We start from the raw sequence: 22,754 nt of genomic DNA, 5'->3' as shown, positions 1-22,754 counted from the left end.
AGAAACGTATTTATGTTTGTTCTGTCTGGGAAAGATAAAACCGATATGTGGTATGTTTCTGATTATCTGATCATCAAACAAGAATCAAACAATGAAAATTACTTTTCATCAATGTGGGACTCAAACAGCTTCAGGCCGTCCTTTCTCCACTGAATGAGCGGAGAGCCTAGTTTGGGGTCGACTATGGCCAGACAGGTGAAGATTGCTGTGGTTCCAGGCTGCACTTTCAGAGCCTGTGGAGGTGACACAATCACTGTCCTGTCTGGAGAAGAAAGCAGGGAGACATTCGCTGTGTGAGGTGAAAGTACCATCAGATGCCAGGGGACACATCTGTGTGTCAGTATCTCACTCACTTAGCACTTCCAGCTCTGCACTGACTGACAGGTTGGTGTTCTGGACAGCGCAGGTGTAGAATCCCTCATCACTGTGGGTGACATTATAGATCTCCAGCCCCCCATTGGTGAGTGGGTTAACTCGAGGATCTGCCAGAAGGGAGGATGTGGTGCCGCTCTCCCTGGAAATGAACACATGAACACATGAACACATGAACACACACACACACACACATCAGGAAGTGGGCAAGCAGGCTAAGAAATAAACCTCTTCAGCTACTAAAAATCACCAGTTTCATTACCAGTTGAAAAAAAGCCTGGTTGGACTCCTGCCACACTGACAAAACACAGTCACAGCCCAGATGTAGCAGCATTTGGCTGTTAATTTATGCATATGAAGAGCTACCTACGCAGTAATTTCACCTCTGTGAAATTTGTTAAATTTGAACATTTTCCAAAAAACAAACTACACAACACAACACAAAGCAAATACTTTTCAGCCTCACCATATGACTTTGGGTTTAGGAGAACCAAATGTCTCACACTCCAGTAAAGCCTTCTGGCCCTCTGTGAATGTGTATGTATTCCCATCCTCAGTGAGGATCTGTGGGGGCAGCTCTGAAACAACACAAAAAGAGAAATGAGACACACTCACAGACACATATTTACATCACTGTGTGTGACAAACACTCACCGATGACATAGACGTTGGTGTTGGTGAGGATGGTTCCGTGCTTGTTGGAGGCTCGACACTGGTAGATGGCAGTGTCTCCGAAGGTCACGTCATTTAATATTAGAGACCCGCTCGCTGTCAGAGTGCGTCTACTGTCCTCATCTGTTTCTGTTGGAAAGTACACACTGTCAGTACACACACACACACACAAGGTTGTGTGTGTGTGCATGTGGGTCTGTACACTGACCTGAGATGGGGATCCCATTGATGGTCCAGCTGATCATAGGAGGAGGAATACCGTCTGCCTGGCAGTCTAGTTTGACAGTCTCCCCTGGGGCATATAACTGACTGACTGGCTCCTTGGTCCAGTAGGGAGCAGCTACAAGGGACAGCAACCGAAACATTACATGCTTTAGACACACAGCAACCAACAACCCCAACAAGCAGTCAAAACCTAAAACAACCTCTCAATCTGTTTATATTTAAAAGGCAATGTCTTTATATTCGTGTCAGAAAATTTGAACAGAAATCCAGCATGGAGATTGAAAGTTTTGGCCGTCTACCAGCCAGGGACTCGACATACCTTCCACAATCACAGTGTAGGTGTGGGTGACTTTCCCTTGGGAGTTGTTAGCTCTACACTGGTACTCGCCCCCATCAGTCTCAGAGATATTACTGAAGAGCAGGCGACGGTCGAACATGTCTTTAACAGTTCGGGACTCGGACAGCTCACCGTCCTTCCTCAGCCATGACACATCAGGAGTTGGACTGAAGGTGAGGAGAGAAGGGAGGAAGAGGTTTATCAAGAATGGGAAGAAACAGCAGGGGGGGTGCAACAGTAAATCCCCAGGGTTGGTGATGGTGGTTGAAAGTCAGTAGAAGTGGACAACACATGAAGAAGGCAGGCAGGGGGAGAAAGAGACATGAGGGGAGAAAGGAAGGAAAAGGTCAAGGCAGCTGGAGCTGGGAGGAGACAGCAAACGACACATGATGGAAAGGAGAGAGTGTAAGAAGATGGATGTGAGGTTGATAAGCGTATATAACAGCTTGTTTTCTGATTGATGGGTGTAGAGACACACACATATGCACACACACAGACACTCACAGGCCTTGGACAATGCACTCAAGCTCCAAGGTCTGGCCCTTCAGGGCATGGTAAGTGCTGTGGCTTCCAGTGGGTCTCATCATCTGGGGCCTCTTGTTCCGAACAACTGAGTTGGCTGGAAAAAGCAAAGTGGAAACATAAAGATGGAGAGAAAGATTCATACATATGTATGAGTAATTTTGAGATTGCTGCGCTGCTGACACAGCAGCCACTTAAAGCCTCTGATACACACACACAAAGACTCAGGGTGTGAAGTCATGTGGAGAAGGCGTCACAGTAGCTTTCTAACAGCACACCATCATACACGTGTCTACACACATGCACAGGTCTCATGTTAACATGTGCTCATCTTTCTGACCTCTAGTTGGGGCACAGCTGTTGGCGGCCACATCTCAGTGTGAGCTGCATCTCATTACCACTGGGCTGAGGAGGTGACGGGCCTCCAACCTGCTTTGGTCAGCAGAACCTGCCACCACATGAAGCTGAGCTGACTTTAACTATGGGCCTTTGTTGTTCTCAACAAACCGTCAAACTATTCAGTGCCTGTGCCACTTTGATACTCACAGCTATACCAAACTTGAGTGTAATGCTTGTGGCTGTTCACAGTGACAGCATGGCCCCCAGGGATGGGCTGTCTGACACTCCTTCTCAGAGTGAAATATTGTTGATGGACTGAATGTGAATTTTTGTAGAGATCCCTGATTCAAAGGTTTCATTTGTCCAGTGCTCTGGTTTTTGACCAAACAGTATGTTTTACAAAGGTTAGTACCCTTAATAGGCTAAAGACAAAACGATGGAAAGGGTCACAACTTATTAACACCAGCATGTAAGCACTGTCATCAGAGCATGCTAGTATGCTACAGTAGTCTGTAGGCTTTTTTAGCTTTTCACTGAAACGACCTCTCTGCCAAATGTTTCCCTTAAAACACGGCTCACAACATGCTCTGTCAGATGTTATAGGTACATCAGGGATGTGTTTTGGACTTAGTGTTATCCACATGCTGACATTACAAACAAACCTGCGACTTTCTTGTGCATCGTTTTACATCTGCTGCAATGTCATGTTTGGAAAAACTTCACACACCTGTGTTGTTTTCCTCTCAATGACTGTTAAGGGCCAGTGTAAATTTGGTGTAAAGGTATTTTGCTTAAAGATGCTTTTCAGGAGCCCAGTTCAGATGAGTATTAAATCAGTGAATATTAGTTGGGCAGAACTCACAAGGGGTAACAGTCAGAGTGATGGGCTCCTTTGCCAGAATGGTGCGTGTTGCCAGGTACTGGACGTTGCAGGTGTAGTCATCCTTGCTGTCCTCGGCCGTCAAATGGGCGAAGTATAGGTTGCCATCTTTTCCCGACACCACGCGCTGACTGAGCTCAATATGGTGTAGCCCTGATGAGGAGGGTGAGATGAAATGAAGACATAATTACAAGAAATATGAAATAAATAAATCATGAATCTAATTAATTATTGAGGAGACTGGAGAGAAGTGATGGGAAAAGAGATGGAAGGTAAAGTACTCACCCCTGTCCATCCAGTGAATGATAGGCTTCATAGAGCTCTGTGGAGGGTTACACTTCAGGACAATACTGTTTCCCTGTTCAGACTTCATATGAACCTTTCTTTCTTTCTGCTGGGTTGGGGGAACTAAAGGGAGGCCAGCAAGGAAAAAAGACACACCTGTTGGTCTGTGTGGATACACATAGGTGATGCAATCCATGACACACTTCAGTGCAAACACACAAAGGTATAAACTGTTCACTATAAGTTTGAGGAGTGTCTCCAGAGTTGGCTCCTGGTTGTCTTTGCTCCTGCAGACGTAGAGCGACGTGATTTATGAGTCATATGTGTTTGCTCCATCACTCCCCTCCACCCTCCCCCGCCCGTTGTGGATAACGCCACAGGAGCAAACGGAGGAGCGCCTCACATGGCATCAAGTGAAGAGTGTTTCTGGGGAAACCGTTGTCAGGGAAACAGTGAAGGAAGGAGGTCGCCCAGGAGAGAGCCAGTCACACAGGTGGATGGATACACAGAGGTGCTCTTTACTTAAGCCCAGGGCGTGTGTGTGTGTGTGTGTGTGTGTGTGTGCATGACAATACGCTGATTACCATGGCACTGCATGTAATTATGATCTGGGTGGCAGCACTTGGAGCTCTCAGTGTGCGATTCCCCCTGCTAACAAATGAGCTCTCTATAAAGCAGGGCAAGAAAAAGGTTTATAGCCTGGCTCTGCTCACAGCTTGTGAATCGCTGTATTATTACAGGATAAACCCAACAACAATACAGCTCACTTCTACTCTGGACCTTGAAGGCATTCGCAATGTAAACGACAATCATGAAAGACATATAACTCCTTTTATGTAATTCTGTTTCTTTAAAAACATATCAGAGGACTTTGATTTTTTGATATTATAACGGGATTTACATCCATCCATCATCTAGACCCCCTTAGTCCTAGCCAGGGTCCCAGGGACCTGCTGGAGCCTATCCCAGCTCTCTCTCGGTGAAAGGCAGGGGTCCACCCTGGACAGGTCCCCAGTCCATCACAGGGCCACATAGAGACCAACAACCTCACACACTCACACTCACTCCTATGGGCAATTTAGAGTCACCAATCAACCTGACATACATGTTTTTGGACTGTGGGAGGAAACCAGAGTACCTGGAGAAAACCCACACAAGCACAGGGAGAACATGCAGACTCCACACAGAAAGGCCCCTGATGGGTTTCAAACCAGGAACCTTCTTGATGTGAGACAACAGTGCTAACCACTAACCCACCGTGCTGCCCCCATGACAGAATTTAAATATTTAAATTATCAACCCGACTGGTCAGAGGCTGCTTTAGGATTAATCAGCAATCAGTGTGTTATTACCATCAGTTTTGAGTATGGCCTCATTAGAAACGGCTGTTCCCAGCTCATTGGACGCGTAGCAGACATATTTGCCCTGGTACTGCTTCAAGGTGTCCATAGTATTACTGAGCGTGTAGAATACGAATGAGCCACTTTGCTGGGAAACCTTCAGTTCTGGGTCACTGCCTGGGTCAAACTCCTCTCCATCCTTTGTCCATCGGAAACTTAAGCATAGAAAAAAGGAATCAGTAGCATTAATGACAATAATATTATAACAACAACAACAATAATAACTTTCATGCCTTTGAAAGCAGTTTGTAGATGATGTCCTCACATGCCACTGAAGTTGAGGGCACGTATGAATTACTGAAAAATTTACACAAGATGCCCCAGTGAGACTCAAGCTTGTGCTGTGTAATTGCGATATTCATCTTTTCCTGGGCGGTCGGAGCAGTTTTCCACTTCAGAGCAGCTAAGACACTCTGAAAAGATTGCTGCAGGGCTTAATGACATTTATCCCTTGTTGAAATGAGAACTCTGACTGGGAGAAGCTGTGCTCTCATGTAATACTAATATGTAGATGTCAGCTGAACAAGGAGAGGGAAGGTCACTGCTCTCAGCTGTCTAAAACGATACCCAGAGGCTGGGCTCTTCCATGACTAACATAACATTTTCAGACTTACACAAACAATGTTTTTCAGTTTGTGTGGATGTGTGTGTGTGTTTGCTGACTAACATGGGTGGAGGGTTGCCAGTGGCTTCACAGCTCATGACGAGGTCTTCAACACTAAAGACGGTGACAGACTCCGGCTGTGTGGTGATCACTGGGGGCCTCTTGACTGCAAGGACCAAAAATAGTTAGGCATGAAGCAGGTGTGTGTGCAGGCTATTGCACCTATGGGGTTTACACAGGTAGACAGGCACATACACAGAATAATGCAGCAGTCTGCTGCGTTCACATGACCCACTTCCATGCTGCTGTAAAAATGATGCACACACACACACACACACACACACTCGTTCTCGTTCTCGTTGGTGTGTCCACTGATTAGTTAACAGGCTTAGCAAACAACACAGATTAACTAGAGAGATCCCTCATTCATAGTTTCATCAGCTGTTGATAAGTATATCCAGCCAGTATCACTTAAAAAGACTCCCCAGAGATAGAGATGAAATGTAGGCTGAGGAAAAGAGTGTAGAGTGAGAGGGCAGGCAGAGAAAACGGGCTGAGACGAGAGGAAATTGATAGAGAATAATGTCAGAGAGTTCATGTAAAAGAGATATACAGCACCGGGCGCCCTGAGAGACGCAGAGAGTGGGAGGGAACGAGTCTGTGGGGAAATGAAGGAAAAAAGTACAGACCACCAAAAGAGGTTTCTCCTTCTCTGTCACCACTGTCCATAACAGCCTCATAAAAACCAGTGTTGCGGGGATATGGCACGAATACTGTATTGGACCAGCACAGCTCGATCCTTCCACATGCTCTATGGCCCATGGCACATTCATATGTTCTGCTTTTCAATACTTCCATCCAGAAATGTTCATTATTTTCAGAAAATAGATGCAGCAACTATACAGACAGGCTGGAGAATCTTTGAAATAGCTGTTTGTATAGTCTATAATTTGACTTGAAGAGAAACTGACAGAGGCTGAGTCAGAGCTGAGTTTATGTTATGTAAGTAAACAGGTAAAGGAGGACACAGGAAATGGGGTAGATGTGGTAGATGAGGAGAAGGTGATGGAGATGAGAGCTGAGCAGACAGGGGAGACAGATGGAAGCACAGCAAAGAGAGAGCACACACAGAAAACAGAGCAAAGGGAGGCAGAGATAGAGAGGAAAAAACAAACATGGAGTAGATTCACACAGAAAATGATTGATAGAGAGAGTGAGGGAATTTAATGAAAGAATTCCCACTGATGGAGGGTATAAGCCCATTTCCTCAGCTGATCAAATTGGAGTTTGGGCTGCGGGCGCTGCTCCATTATTGGCAGAAGAGGAGGAGAGGAATTGGTGCTTAGTGCTTTAACTCCTCTTTATTTCCCCATGTCTTTGATCTGACAGCCCTGCTGCCTCCTCACAGACGGCAGCTTCTCACACTTCCTCTTTCCTGCTCCTGGGATCTCACCTACTGGGAACCAATGAGGCTAAACCCAAACGCAGACACAGAAAACAGGCACAGAAACAGCACACACGTCCTCACGTACAATTTCAGATACACACTAAAACACTGAACAGATGCATAACTATGGACACAAGCAGCCATAACACATTCATGGCAGATGCAAAGCAGTGAGAAATGAGTTTTACTGCTCAGTGGATGGAAAGTCACCTCTTTGGCGTAATGAAAGTGCTAACAGGAAGCGTTGCCAACACCTACGTTATAATAGATATCTGTCAATAAAGTTAAAAGCACTTACGATCACTTATGTGGTCTGTTGGCAATGAGAGAAGAAGCAGTGAGGGAAAAATATGTTAGTTACAGTAAACAATAAGGAGAAACAGAGTTAAATATACTGACAGAGATAAATGAGGTTTGACTAATAAGTGATCAACAACTATGAAACAGGAACAATAATGTCTCCTCAGGGTTCAGCTTTTAACCCCTGGTCTCCTTCACACAGATTCTGACGCAGATCATTTATTGATCCTGATCACCGCCTCATTGGCAGAGGCTCACTAATTGAAAGGCAGGGGACACCTTGACCTTTTGACATCTTTGACCTGCTCCGCCTTCCTCCTCCTCATCATCCTCCTTTTATCCTCCTCAGCCCTCTCACCTCTGTGTCAGTCCTTTGGGAATAAGTTTGGGAGATTTACTGCATTTCATTAGCATTTACGGTGTGTGTGTGTGTGTGTGTGTGTGTGTGTGTGTGTGTGTGAAGGCACATGTGTCCATGCATGAGCAATTTGTTTTTATATACACGTTTGAAATATGTGTGGGTGGTGCAGGACTGACTCATTGCAAGTGGCCTTAGATGAAGAGTGAACAAAAACAAAAGCAGCAGTGGAAACAATATTCTCTCTCTCTCTCTCTCTCTCTCTCTCTCTCTCTCTCTCTCTCTCTCTCTCTCTCTCTCGCCTCCTCTCTCTCTCTCTCTCTCTCTCTCTCTCTCTCTCATCTCTCTCTCTCGCCCAAAACAAATCTACCCCCCGCTCTCGTCGCTCCTCTCTCTCTCTCTCTCTCTCTCTCTCTCTCTGTGGGTAGGCAGCAAAGGAGATGAAGATCAATTTCCCTGCAGGGTCACAAGCTCAGCTGTATTTCTAAAGCCCACATACTGTACTGAGGAGGAGGAAGAAATGGGAATGAGCGAGGAAAAACCTTGCTGGATTTTTGTTGTGTAACTCTTTATAATTGTTGATGAAGCTATTACCCAATCAGATTCTGGTTTGCACCAAGGAAACCAGATCAATAGTGGGACTAATCAATGCAGCATGAGGGGATCAATTACAAAGTAATTAGACACAGCACTGGCACAGATGAGTGCTAACCAAAAGAACCGCAGACAGTCTAGTATTTGGAACATAATAGCACCAACCAAGCCTGAAAAATGAGGTTACTGAAAAACAAACATGTTCATTCTGCTCATTTGCACTAATTAATCATGACAAAAGATCATTATTAGCATGCTTTGATGAATCAAAAATATAATTAACACAACAAATAGATCTTTGAACCTCATGGCAGCGTTCGGCCGCGTACGAGTGGGTACTCACAGTTGGAGGGTATGTGTATGGCTGCTTGGCCGGGCTGGGCAGCAAAGGGGAGGAGGAGGAGGAGGAGAGGGAACAGGCGGGAGGAGCACTGCCCCCTACCGCCAACCTGCTGTCGTTGCGTGTGAGCCATTGCTCACTGTCCCATCAAAGTCCCACCTGCTCACACACACATCCAGGTGATGCACACAGAGGGCAAGTGAGAGTGTTTCTCTTGAAGGAGGCCTTGGCTTTGCCTTATACGTCTTTGGTCTTTCTTGACTCCTCTGTTGTTTTTTAATCCCGTCTCCCTCTTTATGTCTGGTCCTCGCCCTCCTGCTGGTCTCCTTCCTGAAAGATAAAAGAGAAGGGGGAGGTGGGAGGAGGACAAGAGGGGCAGAGAGGGGCCATGTGTCAGGATGGGAGAAAAATGACCCTGCACCATGTGGTCAGACCTGTAGACAGGACAGGATTTCATATAGCAATCAGCAGTTAACAATACACTTCCCAACGAAAAACACCAACAATGCCTATTGCTGAACATTTGGTTAATTACATGAGCAGTGGCCCATATGGAAGGGCCAGTCAGCAGGACAGATGGACTAAATACCATAACAAGAAGCTGAACAGAGTCTCCCAGCAGCCAGATGGGCTGTGGACAGACAAATGCAGATTGATGAAGTGTCATATCAGATAATACACAAGAAAGACAAACAAATAGCTGATGATGAGGTTAACTGGTCAGGCCTGCACTGCACAAACTTGGGTGGTAGTGCTGTGATAAGCGTGCGATAAAGATGCTATCGCTCGTGGTGAGTGAGGAGAGCCACCCCTGCTAGGAGTGTATCCGTCCTCCATCTGTACTCTTGGAGTTAGTCCTCGCCACAACATGCAGGCTGTCCTCCCCCGCGGCACCATGTTGCGCAGCCCACTGACTGTTTACACTACTCACTATCACACACAAAGAACCGTTATAACACGCCACTATTAGGACGTACATGTGAGACAAAAGAAAGCGGCAATAATAGAGAGAGGATGCCTCTTTGGCAGCTCTGCAGAAATAACAGCCTGACTGAAAGAGTTCTGGCTCTGCCCACCGCCGTTAGTTGGCAATGCCACATCTGAGTGATTGCTGACCTTGGAGAGCGAAGGAAGGTCAGAGAGGAGAGGATCTGAAGATGAGGGAAGAGAGTGGAAGGTGAAAATGGGATGGAGAGCGGTGATTATCATTCATTTTCTTGTATCTAGTGGGAAATGGCTGGCCAGTTAATTACTGTGGAGATTTTATATGGCACTCAGAGGAGAATGCATTAAACCAAATCTTCGAAAGAGAAACAGGAATGTGGGATTTGTCCACATCAAAAGATGCAAATTAGAAGAAATTAAAGCCCAAACAAGAGCTAAGCCCTTAATAAGGCAGTTTCAACTAACAGCATTAGGATTAAATGAGCCATTACACTTCCTTAGCTTGTCAGAGGAACGGCAAAACAAGCAGAGCGAGAGGGAGAAGAGGGAGGGCTGAGGTGGGTGGAGCACTTCAGGGGAAGAGAAGAAGTACAAAAGGGAGTGTGAGGAGGAGCGTGCACGAGATGAGGAGCGTGCACGAGAGGGAGAGGTGGAGGTGAGCGAGGAGAGAGGAGAGAGGCAGAGTGAGAGAGAGAGGGTGGGAGGTGATGGAAGGAGGGAAGAAGGGTGACAGCTGTGACAGTAATCCTGTGCATCCACCCACACACACACACACACACACACACACTCACACACACACGCACACACACACACGCATGCATACATACGCACACACGCACACACTCACACACGCACTCACACGTATACACACGCACACGCACACGCACGCACGCACACACACACACACACACGCCCGTGTATAATATAAGTTTCTCCAATCAATAGGCATCATTTCTTCTGCATCTTCCTGCCCAGTCTCTTTAACTCTGTGGACTGAAGCTGCCTGATCTCTGGGGACTGGAGACCACTTAAACTGGTCTCTCCAACATGCCTTTAGAGGCAGCTAAACAAAATGGGGGTAGCGAGGACATTATTACTGGTGGTAATGTGATCTAAGGTGGGGGTTTACCTATCGGCGCCCCCTCCAAAGAGACGGTGAGGGAGAGCTGAGTGGAGCGAAGCAGGATGCTGATTAACAATGTGGTGTGCCACAGCTTGTCATGCCCCTCATCACAATTCACCAAGGACCTGTGCTGCATGCACAAGTCGGCACAAACACCCTGAGACAGACAGTCGTGGGCAGACATACAAAGGAGCTTGTAACGCACGGACAGACAGACAGAAAGGACGGCGGGCAGAAAGACCTCGAGTGGTCTGACAGAAGAGATCAGACACATAAAAGGGCATGGTCCAGTGGGCTGCAGTCAGGAGGTGGACCTGCCACAGAATCTTCCACCAGAAGCAGTAAAGGGGAACACTATAATGGGCTGGGAGGGGTGTGAAGGAGAGTCGGAGCCAGAGAGAGGCTGAGACAGACAGGGAGAGAATAGCATGGAAGGCTGCCATGTACTGGGGCCAACCCAGCCACCCTGACATGCTGATAGCACAGACTGATGTGGCCCGACACACACTAACACACACTAACACACACTAACACACAGACACACCAACAACTCCAGGCACAACAAAGAGCCTGCATTATCACACGACCAAGACACACCGACGTGGAAGCAGATGCCTGATTTCAGGTTGTCCGCTGTGCAGCTGTCAGTGATCCAATCCCAGCCCTGTTACCTGCCTCACTGGACAGGGTCAAAGGTCGCGCCTGCTTGCAGCTGGGCTGAAATCACCCATCGGTGTTTCTGAGTGCTTTTAAAAACTATCATCAGTGCTGGGATGTCAACAAGCACTATGATGAGCCGTTCAATCACGGAGAGTGCGGTGCTGAGATTTGAGGGTGTGGTCATTCGTGGTTTTTTCCTCACAGGGCAGCCTGACTGCAGTAAACTAGCTGCCAACTGCATGTACCAAACAGGCCAAATCGACCACATCATTTCTGCAACTCCGTCAATTATTCATCAATCCCTACTCTGAGGCGTTTTGCTTACAGAAACAAAAAATAAGCCAAGCATTTTGTATTATGCTTTCACTAGTAGAGCTTAATTGCTGTACAACCATTGTGATCTGTACCCCCTCGTCATCCATTAGATAGAAAATTATACCCTCCTTCCTCTGCAAAATGTAGTAATTAGCATTAAGTAGACATGTTGGGTGTTGCCAAGGACTTTCAGTGCTGAATAGGCTCTTATCTGTGTGTGTGTGGGGGGGGTGGACACACAAGATCAAACCTCAAGAGTCAAATCATGTTCTGAGTTTCACACATATTCCGACTGTGCCAAACCACCTACACATACAAGACTTTTACTCTTTGCTTCATATCCTCCATGTGATGCTCTGCTATGTTGATGAGCGGAGCCTCTAGTGTGTCTCCGATCAACACATGCAAATATCAATTCGCTGCTCTTTGATCAGATGTGCTGCTCTGCTGGATTCCAGTGGGTGTTAACATGTTTGTGTGTGTGTGTGTGTGTGAACATGTGCAGGTCTTGTGTCCTGTCATGCCTTGTTTTTAAATATTAACTACCTCCAGCTGTGAAGATGTGTAGGGGGAGAGGATGCGGGACGGAAGGAGGGGGGAGAAAAATAAATGAATACATGCTCCCCCTTTACCCCCCGTCTCACCCCAGGCTTCGTCTGTCTGCAGAACCACTGAGCTAAAAAGAAACAGTAAAGGGAAACACTACAGGGACGGGAAAGATGCAGTGATTTAGGCATAAACGCAAAGAGGATTCACTGAGACTAATGGACTGATGGGTTTTCAGGAGAAGGCCATGAAACATTAGAAAGAAGGGTCAATGGATAGTAAAAGTGAGGATGGGGTCTGAGGGGATGCTAGTGGGGGGTAGATGATCAGGCCCCCTACAGAGTGAATTATTCATAGAAATACCCTTCCTGTCGGCACAATTTGCCCTAAATTCACCCAGATTCATAATTCATTCGCACCGTTCGCCACACATTTGGTTTGGTCCCAGACCGATGCTGTCCATCTATACCGGGGTCTGACTGGCTGCTTCGCGCCCCCCCCCTCTGCCTCTCTCTGGCAGGGTTATTCTTAATGCATGAGCCTGTTGCAGTGACACAAGTCTCAGACCCACTTTGTCGCTACAGCAGAAAAATACTACAAATCACGTGAAATATAATACTGGCTACCTGTTTCTGCTCTACGGAGTCAGACTGTAACACAAACGTGTCTCTCTTTCGTCATTCACCAAAATGAAGATTGCATTTCCTACAAGACTTTCCCTCGTTTTCCCAAAGTGTTTCTACAAAGGAGTCCAGACCTGTCTAAGAGCAGCGAGGGCTCATTTTCCTGTCGTCTTCTCTGTCTCGTCACTCAGCCCTCTTGGTAGCTGACACTAAAAGCTTTCTTCAATTCCTTCCAATCACTATTCACATTACATTTCTCTCCCTAACCTCTGTTTCTCCTCTTTCTATATTCAATGCCTTTTCCCTCTGTCAATGTAATAAACTGCTGTGGTAGCACTCTGGCTTGGACAATAGGCGAAGCGGCTGATTAATTCAATATTTGCAACTTTAATGAAAAGCACAGGAAACCAATATTTCCCTCACACCGGTGCTTTGTTTAAAAGGCCAAGAAACGTGTTTTAAGACCAATGATCCATGTTCAGCTCCAAATGGAAATTTACCAGTGTAAAAAATCTGCAGAGCTACAGCTTTTCTGGAAATCAGACAGCACATTTATCAATACCTCTATAAGCATGAGCTCGGCCGTTAAATACTCCGCTGGTCCCACTGGCGCCAAACGCGCCACGTTTCCCTCCTTCTCCACCACCTGCGCCTTGAAAACGGCCCTGCTCTGTCAAGGGTTAGGGGTTAATATCGGAGTGACACAAAGCTGGAGAGAATAAAGGTTGTCAGAGGAGCCGAGAGGGCCCACACCCAGTCTATCCCCGTTGCCATGACAACAGGGTCTCCACATAGCATCCGCCCTTGTACATACAAATTCAGTTATTCAAACACGGACACGAGCGGCCGTGCGTGTGCATATGTGAGAACACTGACACACACATACATGTAGAAATACTGGATCGCTTCACATCTACGCTTTGTACACACTTAAACTGAGAACATACAGAGCAAACAAGGAAAACCCAGACTGTTACCTAAAGGAGTGTTTAAGCTCTCAAAGATTAATAAAGTTAAATGATTTATAGACTTATAAACTTCAGTTATCCAGTTAAGATACAAGACCTGAGATTTGACATTCCTTTCCACACCAATAAACAGTCACACCGTCATCCTTCTTATTGCCAAGACCATAAAAGAAACTACCTTTGGCCTGATTTATTTATTGATGTTTTTCCCCTTAAGACACAATGAGAATGGTAGAATAAAAGAAGCGGTGAATAATTCAAGGAGAAGGGAGTGGACTCATTAAGACATCGTGAAGGCTGGAGAAAGGGAGGAGAGGTGGATGGAGGGGAGGACGAAGGAAAAGAGAAAGAAGGGCACCGCCGGTGGGAGATCAAGGGGGAGATGACAACAAAGTCGACAACAAAAGGTCTAAAAAATTCATGGAAAGAGAAAAAGAGAAATAAGTTGGATGGAAAGGACAAAAAAATCAACTGGTTTAAAAAGAGAGACCTGAGAGAGCGAGAGCGAGATCTGGTTATACGATCACTGACCAGTAAAAGCTCTGTAACGATCACAAGCAGGGGCGTTATCCTAAGAGTGTATCAGATTCCCTGTTTGTGTGCACGTCCATGTGTCCATGTGTGTTGCTGCACGTATCAGTAAAGATCAGCCTGTGCGTCAGCAGGTCAACTACTTTCTCTTGTCAGCTAATGGAGCCAGGCCTGTAGCTCTCTCTTCAGCTAATTGTCTTATGGCTTGACAGAAGAAGAAGAAGAAGAAGGAAGAAGAAGAGAAGAAGAAAAAGAAGGAAGAAAGAAGAAGAAGAGAAGACGAAGAAGAAAGAGAAGAGAAGAAGAAGAAAGAAGAGACAGAAGAGAAGAAGAGAAGAAGAAGAAGAAGAAGAAGAAAGAAGCGAAGAAGAAGAGACGAAGAAGAAGACGAAGGAAGAAGAAGAGAAGAAGAAGAAGAAGAAGAAAGACAAGAAGACAGAAGACGAAGAAGAGAAAAGAAGAGAAGCAGAAGAAGAAAGACGAAGAAGAAGAAAGGAAAGAAAAGAGAAGAAGAAAGAAGAAGAAAGAAGAAAGAAAGACGAGAAGAAGAAGAAGAAGAAGAAAGAAGAAGAAAGAAGCAGAAGAAGCAGAAGGAGAAAGAGACGAAGAAAGAAGAAGAGAGAGAGAAAGAGAAGAAGACGAAGAAAAAGACAGAAGAAGAGAGAGAAAGAAAGCGAAGAAGAAGCAGAAGAAGAAAGAAGGAAAGAAGAAGCAGAAAAGGAAGAAGAAGAGAAGAAGAAAGAAGAAGAAAGAAGAAGAAGAAGAGAAGAAAGAGAGAGAAGAAGAAGAAGAAGAGAAGAAGAAGAAGAAGAGAGAAGAAGAAGAAGAGACGAAGAAGAAGAAAGAAAGACGCAGAAAGAAGGAAGAAGAAGATAGAAAGAGGAAGACGAAGAAGAAGAAGAAGCAGGCAGAAGAAGACGTAAGAAAAGAGAAGAGAAAGAGAAGACAGGAAGAAGTAGACGAAGGAAGAAGAAGAAGAAGAAGAAGAAGACAGAAAGAAGAAAACGCCAAGACGAAAAGACGAAGAAGAAGAAGAAGCAGAAGAAGAAGAGAAGAAGAAGAAAGAAAGAAGAGAAGAAGAAGAAGAAGAAGAAGAAGAAGAAGAAGAAGAAGAAGAAGAAGAATTGCAAAAACAGAATGGAGGGTTTATGTGTTTGGGTGGATAAAACCATCGCTGTAGACTTTACTGCAGGTTAAATGGGCCCACCTGTGGGCAGTGCTGCAATACAAAATCTCTTTTTCTATTTTCTTTCAATCCACCTGTAATCTACATTCAGTAAACATGACGTCCTAGTCCTTCACACTGGAAAAACTAGGAAAGACACGAACATAAATATGTTCCTCACTTATTATACAACACGTTCCTAATGTACACATCCACACACTGCAGCACTACTGCCTATGGCCATCTCTTGCTTTATTAGCAGCAGCATCAGTCACACTCCTACTGCACAAAGCCAGCCAGTTACAGGCACAGCCACTTACGCAGAAGGCGTCAGATGTGTTGTATATGAACTCCCAAATGCACTCTACACATCTTCATTTGCACATTGTTATGCACTGTGTGTTGGCAGTAGGAGCATGCAGTCTTTAACACAAACAGTGCAGCTTATGGAGATAGTTTCTGTGGCAGAATGGTTTAGCGTCCATAGAGAAGAGTTAATGGTGTTAGCTTGAGTAAAGAGGGGCAATCATGACATTATGAAATTACGTGGAGAAGCTATTAGGAGTGACCTTCTCTCTTTCCCCTCCCTGCTTCCCTTTATGTCTCCTGCTCCATCCTACAGTGTCTGCTCTCGCCTTCTCTTTATCTCTCTCCGTCAGCCTCTCCCCTTTTCTCCTGCTCCTATAGAATCAACAGCCTTGCTTCTGTGTCTTATTTTCTATGCATTCTGACCTTCGCTGACACTGTTTTTTTTTTTCCTGCACCTTTGTGATGACATCTGCAGCTTGGGAAGTGCAGCTCGGTGGAGATACTTCATTAAAAGTGTTTGTTTGCAGCCATTCATCCCTCAGAAGGAACAATCAGATGGATGAAGAGGAGATATCATGTTAACGTGCTCCTAAATCATTTGTGGATCAAACTGTGATCAAACGGGGCCAGTGGCAAGAAGCTGACACCAGCATAGTATCTGTCTGCGTTAGCCCTGAAACAAAAAGCTGCAGCATAATGCTGTTGGAAAAGACAAACCAGCCATAAGAATATAACCGGTTTGCGACAGCACCAGAGGGAAATGAGCCAGATGCTTGAATGTCCTTATCATGGCATGTATGGAAGGTCACAAAACACAACTAATTACATGACTGGTGATTTTTCCATACAAGTAACCGTGGTAATGAAATCAGCTGAGCATGTAAAGAAGAGAGAGCTGCATGAGGCTGTAGTGCAAAGAACCTCAGCTGTGAATGAATACGTGTGCAGACAGCGAGGAGCGCTAGTAGGGCGAGGCTGTGCTGGCTGCTTCAGGTAGTGATGTCTGGGGGGGGGGGTTGCAGTCAGTCATTGGGCAGACAGAGAGGAGAAGGAGGGAGTGGTCCCTCGGGTCAGGTGATAAGTGGCCCCTATAGCGATGGAGGACACAGCTGCTCATGTGATATGCAAGGACAAGGCCTCCTCCGCAGGGAAAATCAGCACGCCACACCCCGAGGATAGGGGCGGAATATGTACGTGTGACTGACGACCGTAACAACAGGTTAGATAACTGAGAAACCTATGTCTCAGTCAGAGAGAGAGAGACAGAAAACATGGTTAACAAGAATTAAGAAGTCATAATAAAAATATCACATCTGTGACACTGTTTTGCAGATTCATTTCTCTTTTCATGTATGTTGTTTTTATAGTATTTTTAAAAAGCACATTTCCCCCTTAAGCTTCTTCAGACAGCTTAGCAAAGATTTAGACTTTGCCAGAAACATTTATCAAGATCTCCTTAGGCTGGATGTAATCCTGTTTCTGCCACTTCAGGGAAATGAGCTGCTGGCAGGGCGAGGTCACACATAGTGCTTTGCTAACAAATTTGCATGGAAGCCCCAGTGGCTCAACGAATCCGGGAAAGTGATTGGCTTCTTTTCTCTCTAGTCTCTGGGCATGTGGAGACAAGAAGAGTCACACATGAAATTAAACTACATGGATGAAAACATATGTCAGACCTGGTGTGATGCAAATACAGTGCACACACAAGCAGTTTCATTAATCAAAGCAATGCAAATGAGAGAATAATTGCAAATGTTCAACAACACAAACAAACCAAAATAGCACGAGCGCAACCAGTCAGATGTCACAAGTTAACTGAGATTAGAGCTGGAGGAGATTTAGTTTTAGGGAAACAGCTCACAGGACCTGGCGATTCGCATATTCAGGTTGGTTAACCAGGTCACACAACGCTGTCTTGGGAATCCCATTAACTTTGTTAAAAGTTGCAAAAGCAGCACTTCCCCTTAAGTGCTGCTCATCTAATCAAATGCAAGGTCTTCTGGGGATGAGGCAGGACATGTAACACCCCTAAACAGCTCGTGAAGAGTGGAAGAGTGGAAAGAAAGAAGGTGATGGGCGTGTGCACGGATGAGAAGAGACAAAGGAAACAGTGAAGACAAAACAACAGATATTAAAGATTTTTTCCCATAACCAAACTAAAATCTAAAAATGATCCCACCCCATGAACTGTAGAAGCATCTGTCTAATCTAACTTCACTTCGTACTCCTTCAGATTCTGTTAGGACGCAGCTAAAGCCACATTTTCTACATGTGCTAACATTCTGAGTATCGATTTGCTTGTTGTCCAGTATGGAAATCGTGTTTTCTTCCTGCTGTGTTTGCACTTTTCACTATTTATTTTTTGCTCCAGACTCAGATCTCACATCTCAGCGACAGGTCGGTCATTTAACTTGGTGACTTCGTGATCAGATTTGTTGAACTTCCAACGTCAGCTCAAGGTGGATTCATTCTGAAGGTGAAACGTTCATCTCTCAGTAAACACACTCCCTACAGTACACTTTGATATTTGCTGTGATGAACACTATGATGATGTGACATGATCGATGATATGATCTGTGTGGTATAGAGTTTTACATTTTCAGCAGTAGCCACAGTCAGATGTGTCTTTGAACTGCAGTTTTATTCTGTATAGGTTTATTATATAAATATATAAATACAGAGTTTTATTATACAAGTGTGTTTGCTGGCTCAGAAAACTGCTCGTCTTCATCAGTTTGTTTCTGCCCCTCTCGTCTGTCTGCTCATCAAAAAACAGCAAAGCTCAGATAATATGAAAACACACAGTCGTTCAAACCCGCACACACACACGAACGCCGTGCAGCAGCAGGCCGAGGGTTGGTTTAGCTAATTGTGCGGCACGACGAGTCAGTTTGAGCGGATTTGCCTGCCATTCAAATCGGGCTGACTGATGGGAAACAGAGTTTTGCATGGTGATGTGGGTGCTGGCCTACATACATGGGCACAGCTTATTTGTGACCCACCACCTGTGTGTGTGTGTGTGTGTGTGTGTGTGTGTGTGTGTGTGTGTGTTTACCTAGGATGTGACAGGTCAGTGTTGTTATGCATGACTCACGTTCTTTGTTGTGGCGTGTGTCTTTTTGTGTTTGTGTCTTTGTGCGTGGCGGGTGTGTGCGGCGTCTGAGGTGTTGATACCCTGGCTCCCTTCCCTCTTCTTACCCTGCTGTCACCATGACAACCTCCTGACTCCAGCTCAGCCGCACAGCAAATATTTCTCTCCCCTCCCCCTCCCACATGTTCATCCTCCTCACCCCATCCCCCCATCCCCCCATCCCCTCCCTCCCTCTCTCTCTCCCTCTCGCTCTCTCTCGTCCTGTTATCTGTACTTTATAGTCTCTACCTTCATCTCCTGCCTCCTGTGCCTCCATTTCTTGCACTTTCCCAGTCTCTGCCTTTCTCCGGTTCCCCTGTTGTATCTACATGCTCCCCGTAGTTGAAAGAGTTCCTCCTTCCTGAATGTCATTTTTGCAGAGAGTCTGCGCTCCTTCCTCTCTTTCACTTTGCTCCCTGCTGATTGCTTCTCACTCTTTTTATCTGTATGAAACTCCTCTTTTTCTCTGCCTGAACTCTTTTACCCCACCCATCCCTGCCGGTCTCGTTCTCTCTCTCTATAGAAAGAAGCTTATAAAGCAATGACTTCCATCTGTTCTGCACTACATCTTCATTACAACCAGCCAGGCATGATCATACACAATGCAATTACAGGTAGCATTCTATCAACCTCCACCATCAACTTTTATTAAGCCTGAGAAAGGCCTTCCAGTCTAAGGGGAAATGTGCAGACTGGCACAGCATCGATGCGATCCCTCGACCCTAAGTGGCTGACTAACTCCCTTCGCATCTGTTATCATTATCATCAGTAAACCATTTCTGCTCTGTAACTAAATCCAATCATTACCAGTGGAGTCCGCAGCGGAGATCTATTTGAGGCGAAGCGGCTTGTGCTCTCCAACAGTAGAGGGCTGGGCTCCATCAAAGGCTGCAGTGTTATCTGAGGCGCACAGCCCCGTCTCTGCTACAGACCCCTCGTCTCTGCAAATCCCCTTGCCCACGTCTCTACACAGTCCGGCCCCTCCGTGCTCCAGTGTGTAGCGGTGCAAAGAGATCAAGGACATGACATTTTGTGGAACGTGCAGCAATTTTCAGCAAGGCATCGAATGAAAGAGTAACCAGACAGTCTGTAACGTCCCGCCGGCGTTTGTGTGTGCGTCACCGCCTGTCAGGTATTTGAAGGTAGTGACAAGTATAGCTGCTTCTTTATTAACAATTCCAGGAGGAAGACAGAGTGAATGGGCAAAAAGAAGTGAGGATGCTGTTTCATCTCTTCTCTATATAGTTTGGCAGAGCTTCACTGCTCCTCTCTCCTCCTGCATTTCTCTCCCCATCCTGCTCCTCCTGGGGTATTGCCCCGTTCACTGACCCCACAGCTGTGGCCACAACTCTGCCACACTCACTCCTCTCACTTTCCATCCCGTTTTGCTTCGGTTATGAGAAATGACAGAAGGGATTCGGCCCCATTTCCAGTGAGAGAAAGGAAGAGGGAGAAGAAAAGAGACAGAAACAGAGAGGAGAGGCCACGGGGATGCAGAGGAAGCTGAGCTGACCTTTCCCTGCGGCTACACAACCAGCTGATGAGCTTTTCATAGAGAGCTCGGCCAACCAGGTCTGACAATCCACATCTCTGCTGTACACACACACACACACACACACACACACACACGCACACACACGCACGTACGCACACACACACACACGTAACCAGCTGTTGATACTGTGTGTGTACTGTAACATTCAAATGCTGCATATAAGCTGCATAATGTACAGAGACACAAACCTTCTTACGGAGAAAACAGACCAGAGGAAATATTATAGCACATTAAACCTCCTGCTGTAGTGGCAGGTTTCCAAATCATTTCCATCCCATGATGGCGTTGCTTAAAACATGCTGATCGTGCTGGTTCCTATATAGGACACCCACACACCATGTCAGCACAACCTGCCAGAAGCAGCCAAACACACACAGCTTTAGTGTAACAACAGAGCTCAAACACGTCAGACGGTCTTTATTTAAACCGAAAGGAGGAACCAGCTCGTTGACACTTCTGGAGGCCAAGACCAGAGAGGACCGTGTGTATGAGGCCACATGGCCCAGTAAAACCCCACGTCACTAACAGTCACTGTTGGGTTGTTGGTCCCCCTCCAAACCACAAGGTGGTCAAACCAGCGTTCGCCACACGGTCATAAATAAAACGCCGACTGTCTGGACCACTGGATGGAGGAGACACGGAAGGAGAAACGAAAAGACAGAAGCGACGGGGGGAGGGAAGAAGAGAAACGAGAGCTACGAGGTTGTTTAAAGATGGGTGATATATGGCCCCTGCTGAGAATGAAGACTGAACACATGCTGATTTAATCCTCAGTTCAGTCTGCAGGCAGTGCTAGAATGTGTTTGGGGTTGTGTTCCTCTTATTTAATTAGTGTCACAGAGTCAGTCACAGCCTGAGAAGATGCAGGTGAGTGTGTGAATGTGTGTGTGCATCTGCCTCTACATTTCAATCACCTCAGGACTTCTGTCCTTCATCCTCCCATCTCTCTCTGCTCCCTGGGTCTTTCTCTCTTTATCTTCCCACACTGTCGTCCCATCTTAAGCTCCACACTCACATTTCTGTTCATCGCCCCGAGCAGGATCACACTTAAATGGTACAGTCAACATTATTCAAAGGTTACTGATAAAAACACCTTATCTTTCTCTCTCAGCATTCTGCTTTTTCCCTCACTTCCCCTGCCCCACCCCACCATGTCAGGCCTGCAGGATGAGGCCTCTGCATATGTGTATAATTGCATCATTAAGCTGATTAACAACGTCCCGGCCCTCTGTCTGTTCTGTCTGGCATCTCAATTTATCTCCATGCAGTTTGTTTTATTGCTCTTCATCTTTTTCCCCCTCGTCTTCCTCCTTCCCCGATGTGACACCTGCACCCCTGAATAAATCTATTTTTCTTCCTCGGTGCTCCCGTGTTTCTCTTGGGGATTTCGTCTTTTATCTTTTTCTCTCGTATTAACAAGTGGCCTCACCCCACGTCTCCTTGTCGCCTCTGCTGTATCAGTCAATCCTCTCTGCAGCACAGATTTCAACAAACGATTTAGAAAAATCACTCCAAGAAAGTACACCCTGCAAGTTTGGCCACACAAACACAGTTGCTCAATTCTTCCTGCTGTGCAACGGAGCATGAAGGCCGATGTAAACAGACAGTTTTATAGCTAAATATAGAGTCTCGTTATTGTAGCCTGGGCCTGGTGCAGGGCTCTCAGGAGCACCATGCCCAATTACCCCTGATCAATTCAGAGAGCAAACTCAAACAGCTCCAACACCAACCAAATTCAAACACACACAAGTCCACCCTCACACCAAGCTAACAGGAGCAGACTCGCACACAGCGTCAGACAGTGTGTATAGCAGGCATGGCCTGATTTACTCTGGTTAAAGCAGTTAAGGGCGTAGCCGACAGCGATGTAGGTCATCAACAGTAGGGGAAACAACAGGTTGGCCATATAAATGATCATTTCACTGCATACAGTCTCTGGGATATGCTAATCATCTGCAACTTGAAAATAATACACTAAGCAGGAGGCACACAGGATGGGTTTCCAAACTGAAGTATGTTTTTCATGTTTTAATCTTTCAAGTGTCAGGGCCCAAACTGTTCACTTCAAATGCACTGCAATGCAATTCATGAAGATTAGTTACGTCCAGAAGAAATCTAAAGGCAATATTAACACAGGTTCATGTTACAATTTATTAGCAGTAAATGAAATTCACATTTTTATTGTTGTAATGTTTCAGCACAGGCTGAG

General features: G+C 45.8%; 1 protein-coding gene across 3 annotated transcripts in view; it reads right to left on the bottom strand.

Annotated features, from left to right (window-relative positions):
- l1cama (L1 cell adhesion molecule, paralog a) overlaps positions 1–22,754 on the bottom strand; it is a 36,816-nt gene that overhangs the window by 7,521 nt on the left and 6,541 nt on the right. For 2 of the 3 annotated variants that reach the window (XM_026331718.1, XM_026331719.1), the window contains exons 2-14: positions 8,679–9,005; positions 7,382–7,396; positions 5,700–5,802; positions 4,985–5,187; positions 3,633–3,755; positions 3,330–3,500; positions 2,111–2,225; positions 1,589–1,773; positions 1,253–1,384; positions 1,027–1,173; positions 839–950; positions 354–514; positions 103–262 (exon numbers count right to left, since the gene is read on the bottom strand). In XM_026331718.1, coding sequence (XP_026187503.1) covers positions 103–262; positions 354–514; positions 839–950; positions 1,027–1,173; positions 1,253–1,384; positions 1,589–1,773; positions 2,111–2,225; positions 3,330–3,500; positions 3,633–3,755; positions 4,985–5,187; positions 5,700–5,802; positions 7,382–7,396; positions 8,679–8,808 — 1,757 coding nt within the window. In that variant the 5' untranslated portion in view covers positions 8,809–9,005. The remainder of the gene's footprint in view (positions 1–102; positions 263–353; positions 515–838; positions 951–1,026; positions 1,174–1,252; positions 1,385–1,588; positions 1,774–2,110; positions 2,226–3,329; positions 3,501–3,632; positions 3,756–4,984; positions 5,188–5,699; positions 5,803–7,381; positions 7,397–8,678; positions 9,006–22,754) is intronic. The other variant, XM_026331722.1, reaches the window with a different exon arrangement.

This window comes from Mastacembelus armatus, chromosome 7 (assembly GCF_900324485.2).
Source record: "Mastacembelus armatus chromosome 7, fMasArm1.2, whole genome shotgun sequence".
Classification (NCBI taxonomy): domain Eukaryota; kingdom Metazoa; phylum Chordata; class Actinopteri; order Synbranchiformes; family Mastacembelidae; genus Mastacembelus; species Mastacembelus armatus.
The sequence above is the reverse complement of the archived record's forward strand: the minus strand, read 5'-3'. Positions and strand labels throughout refer to the sequence as shown.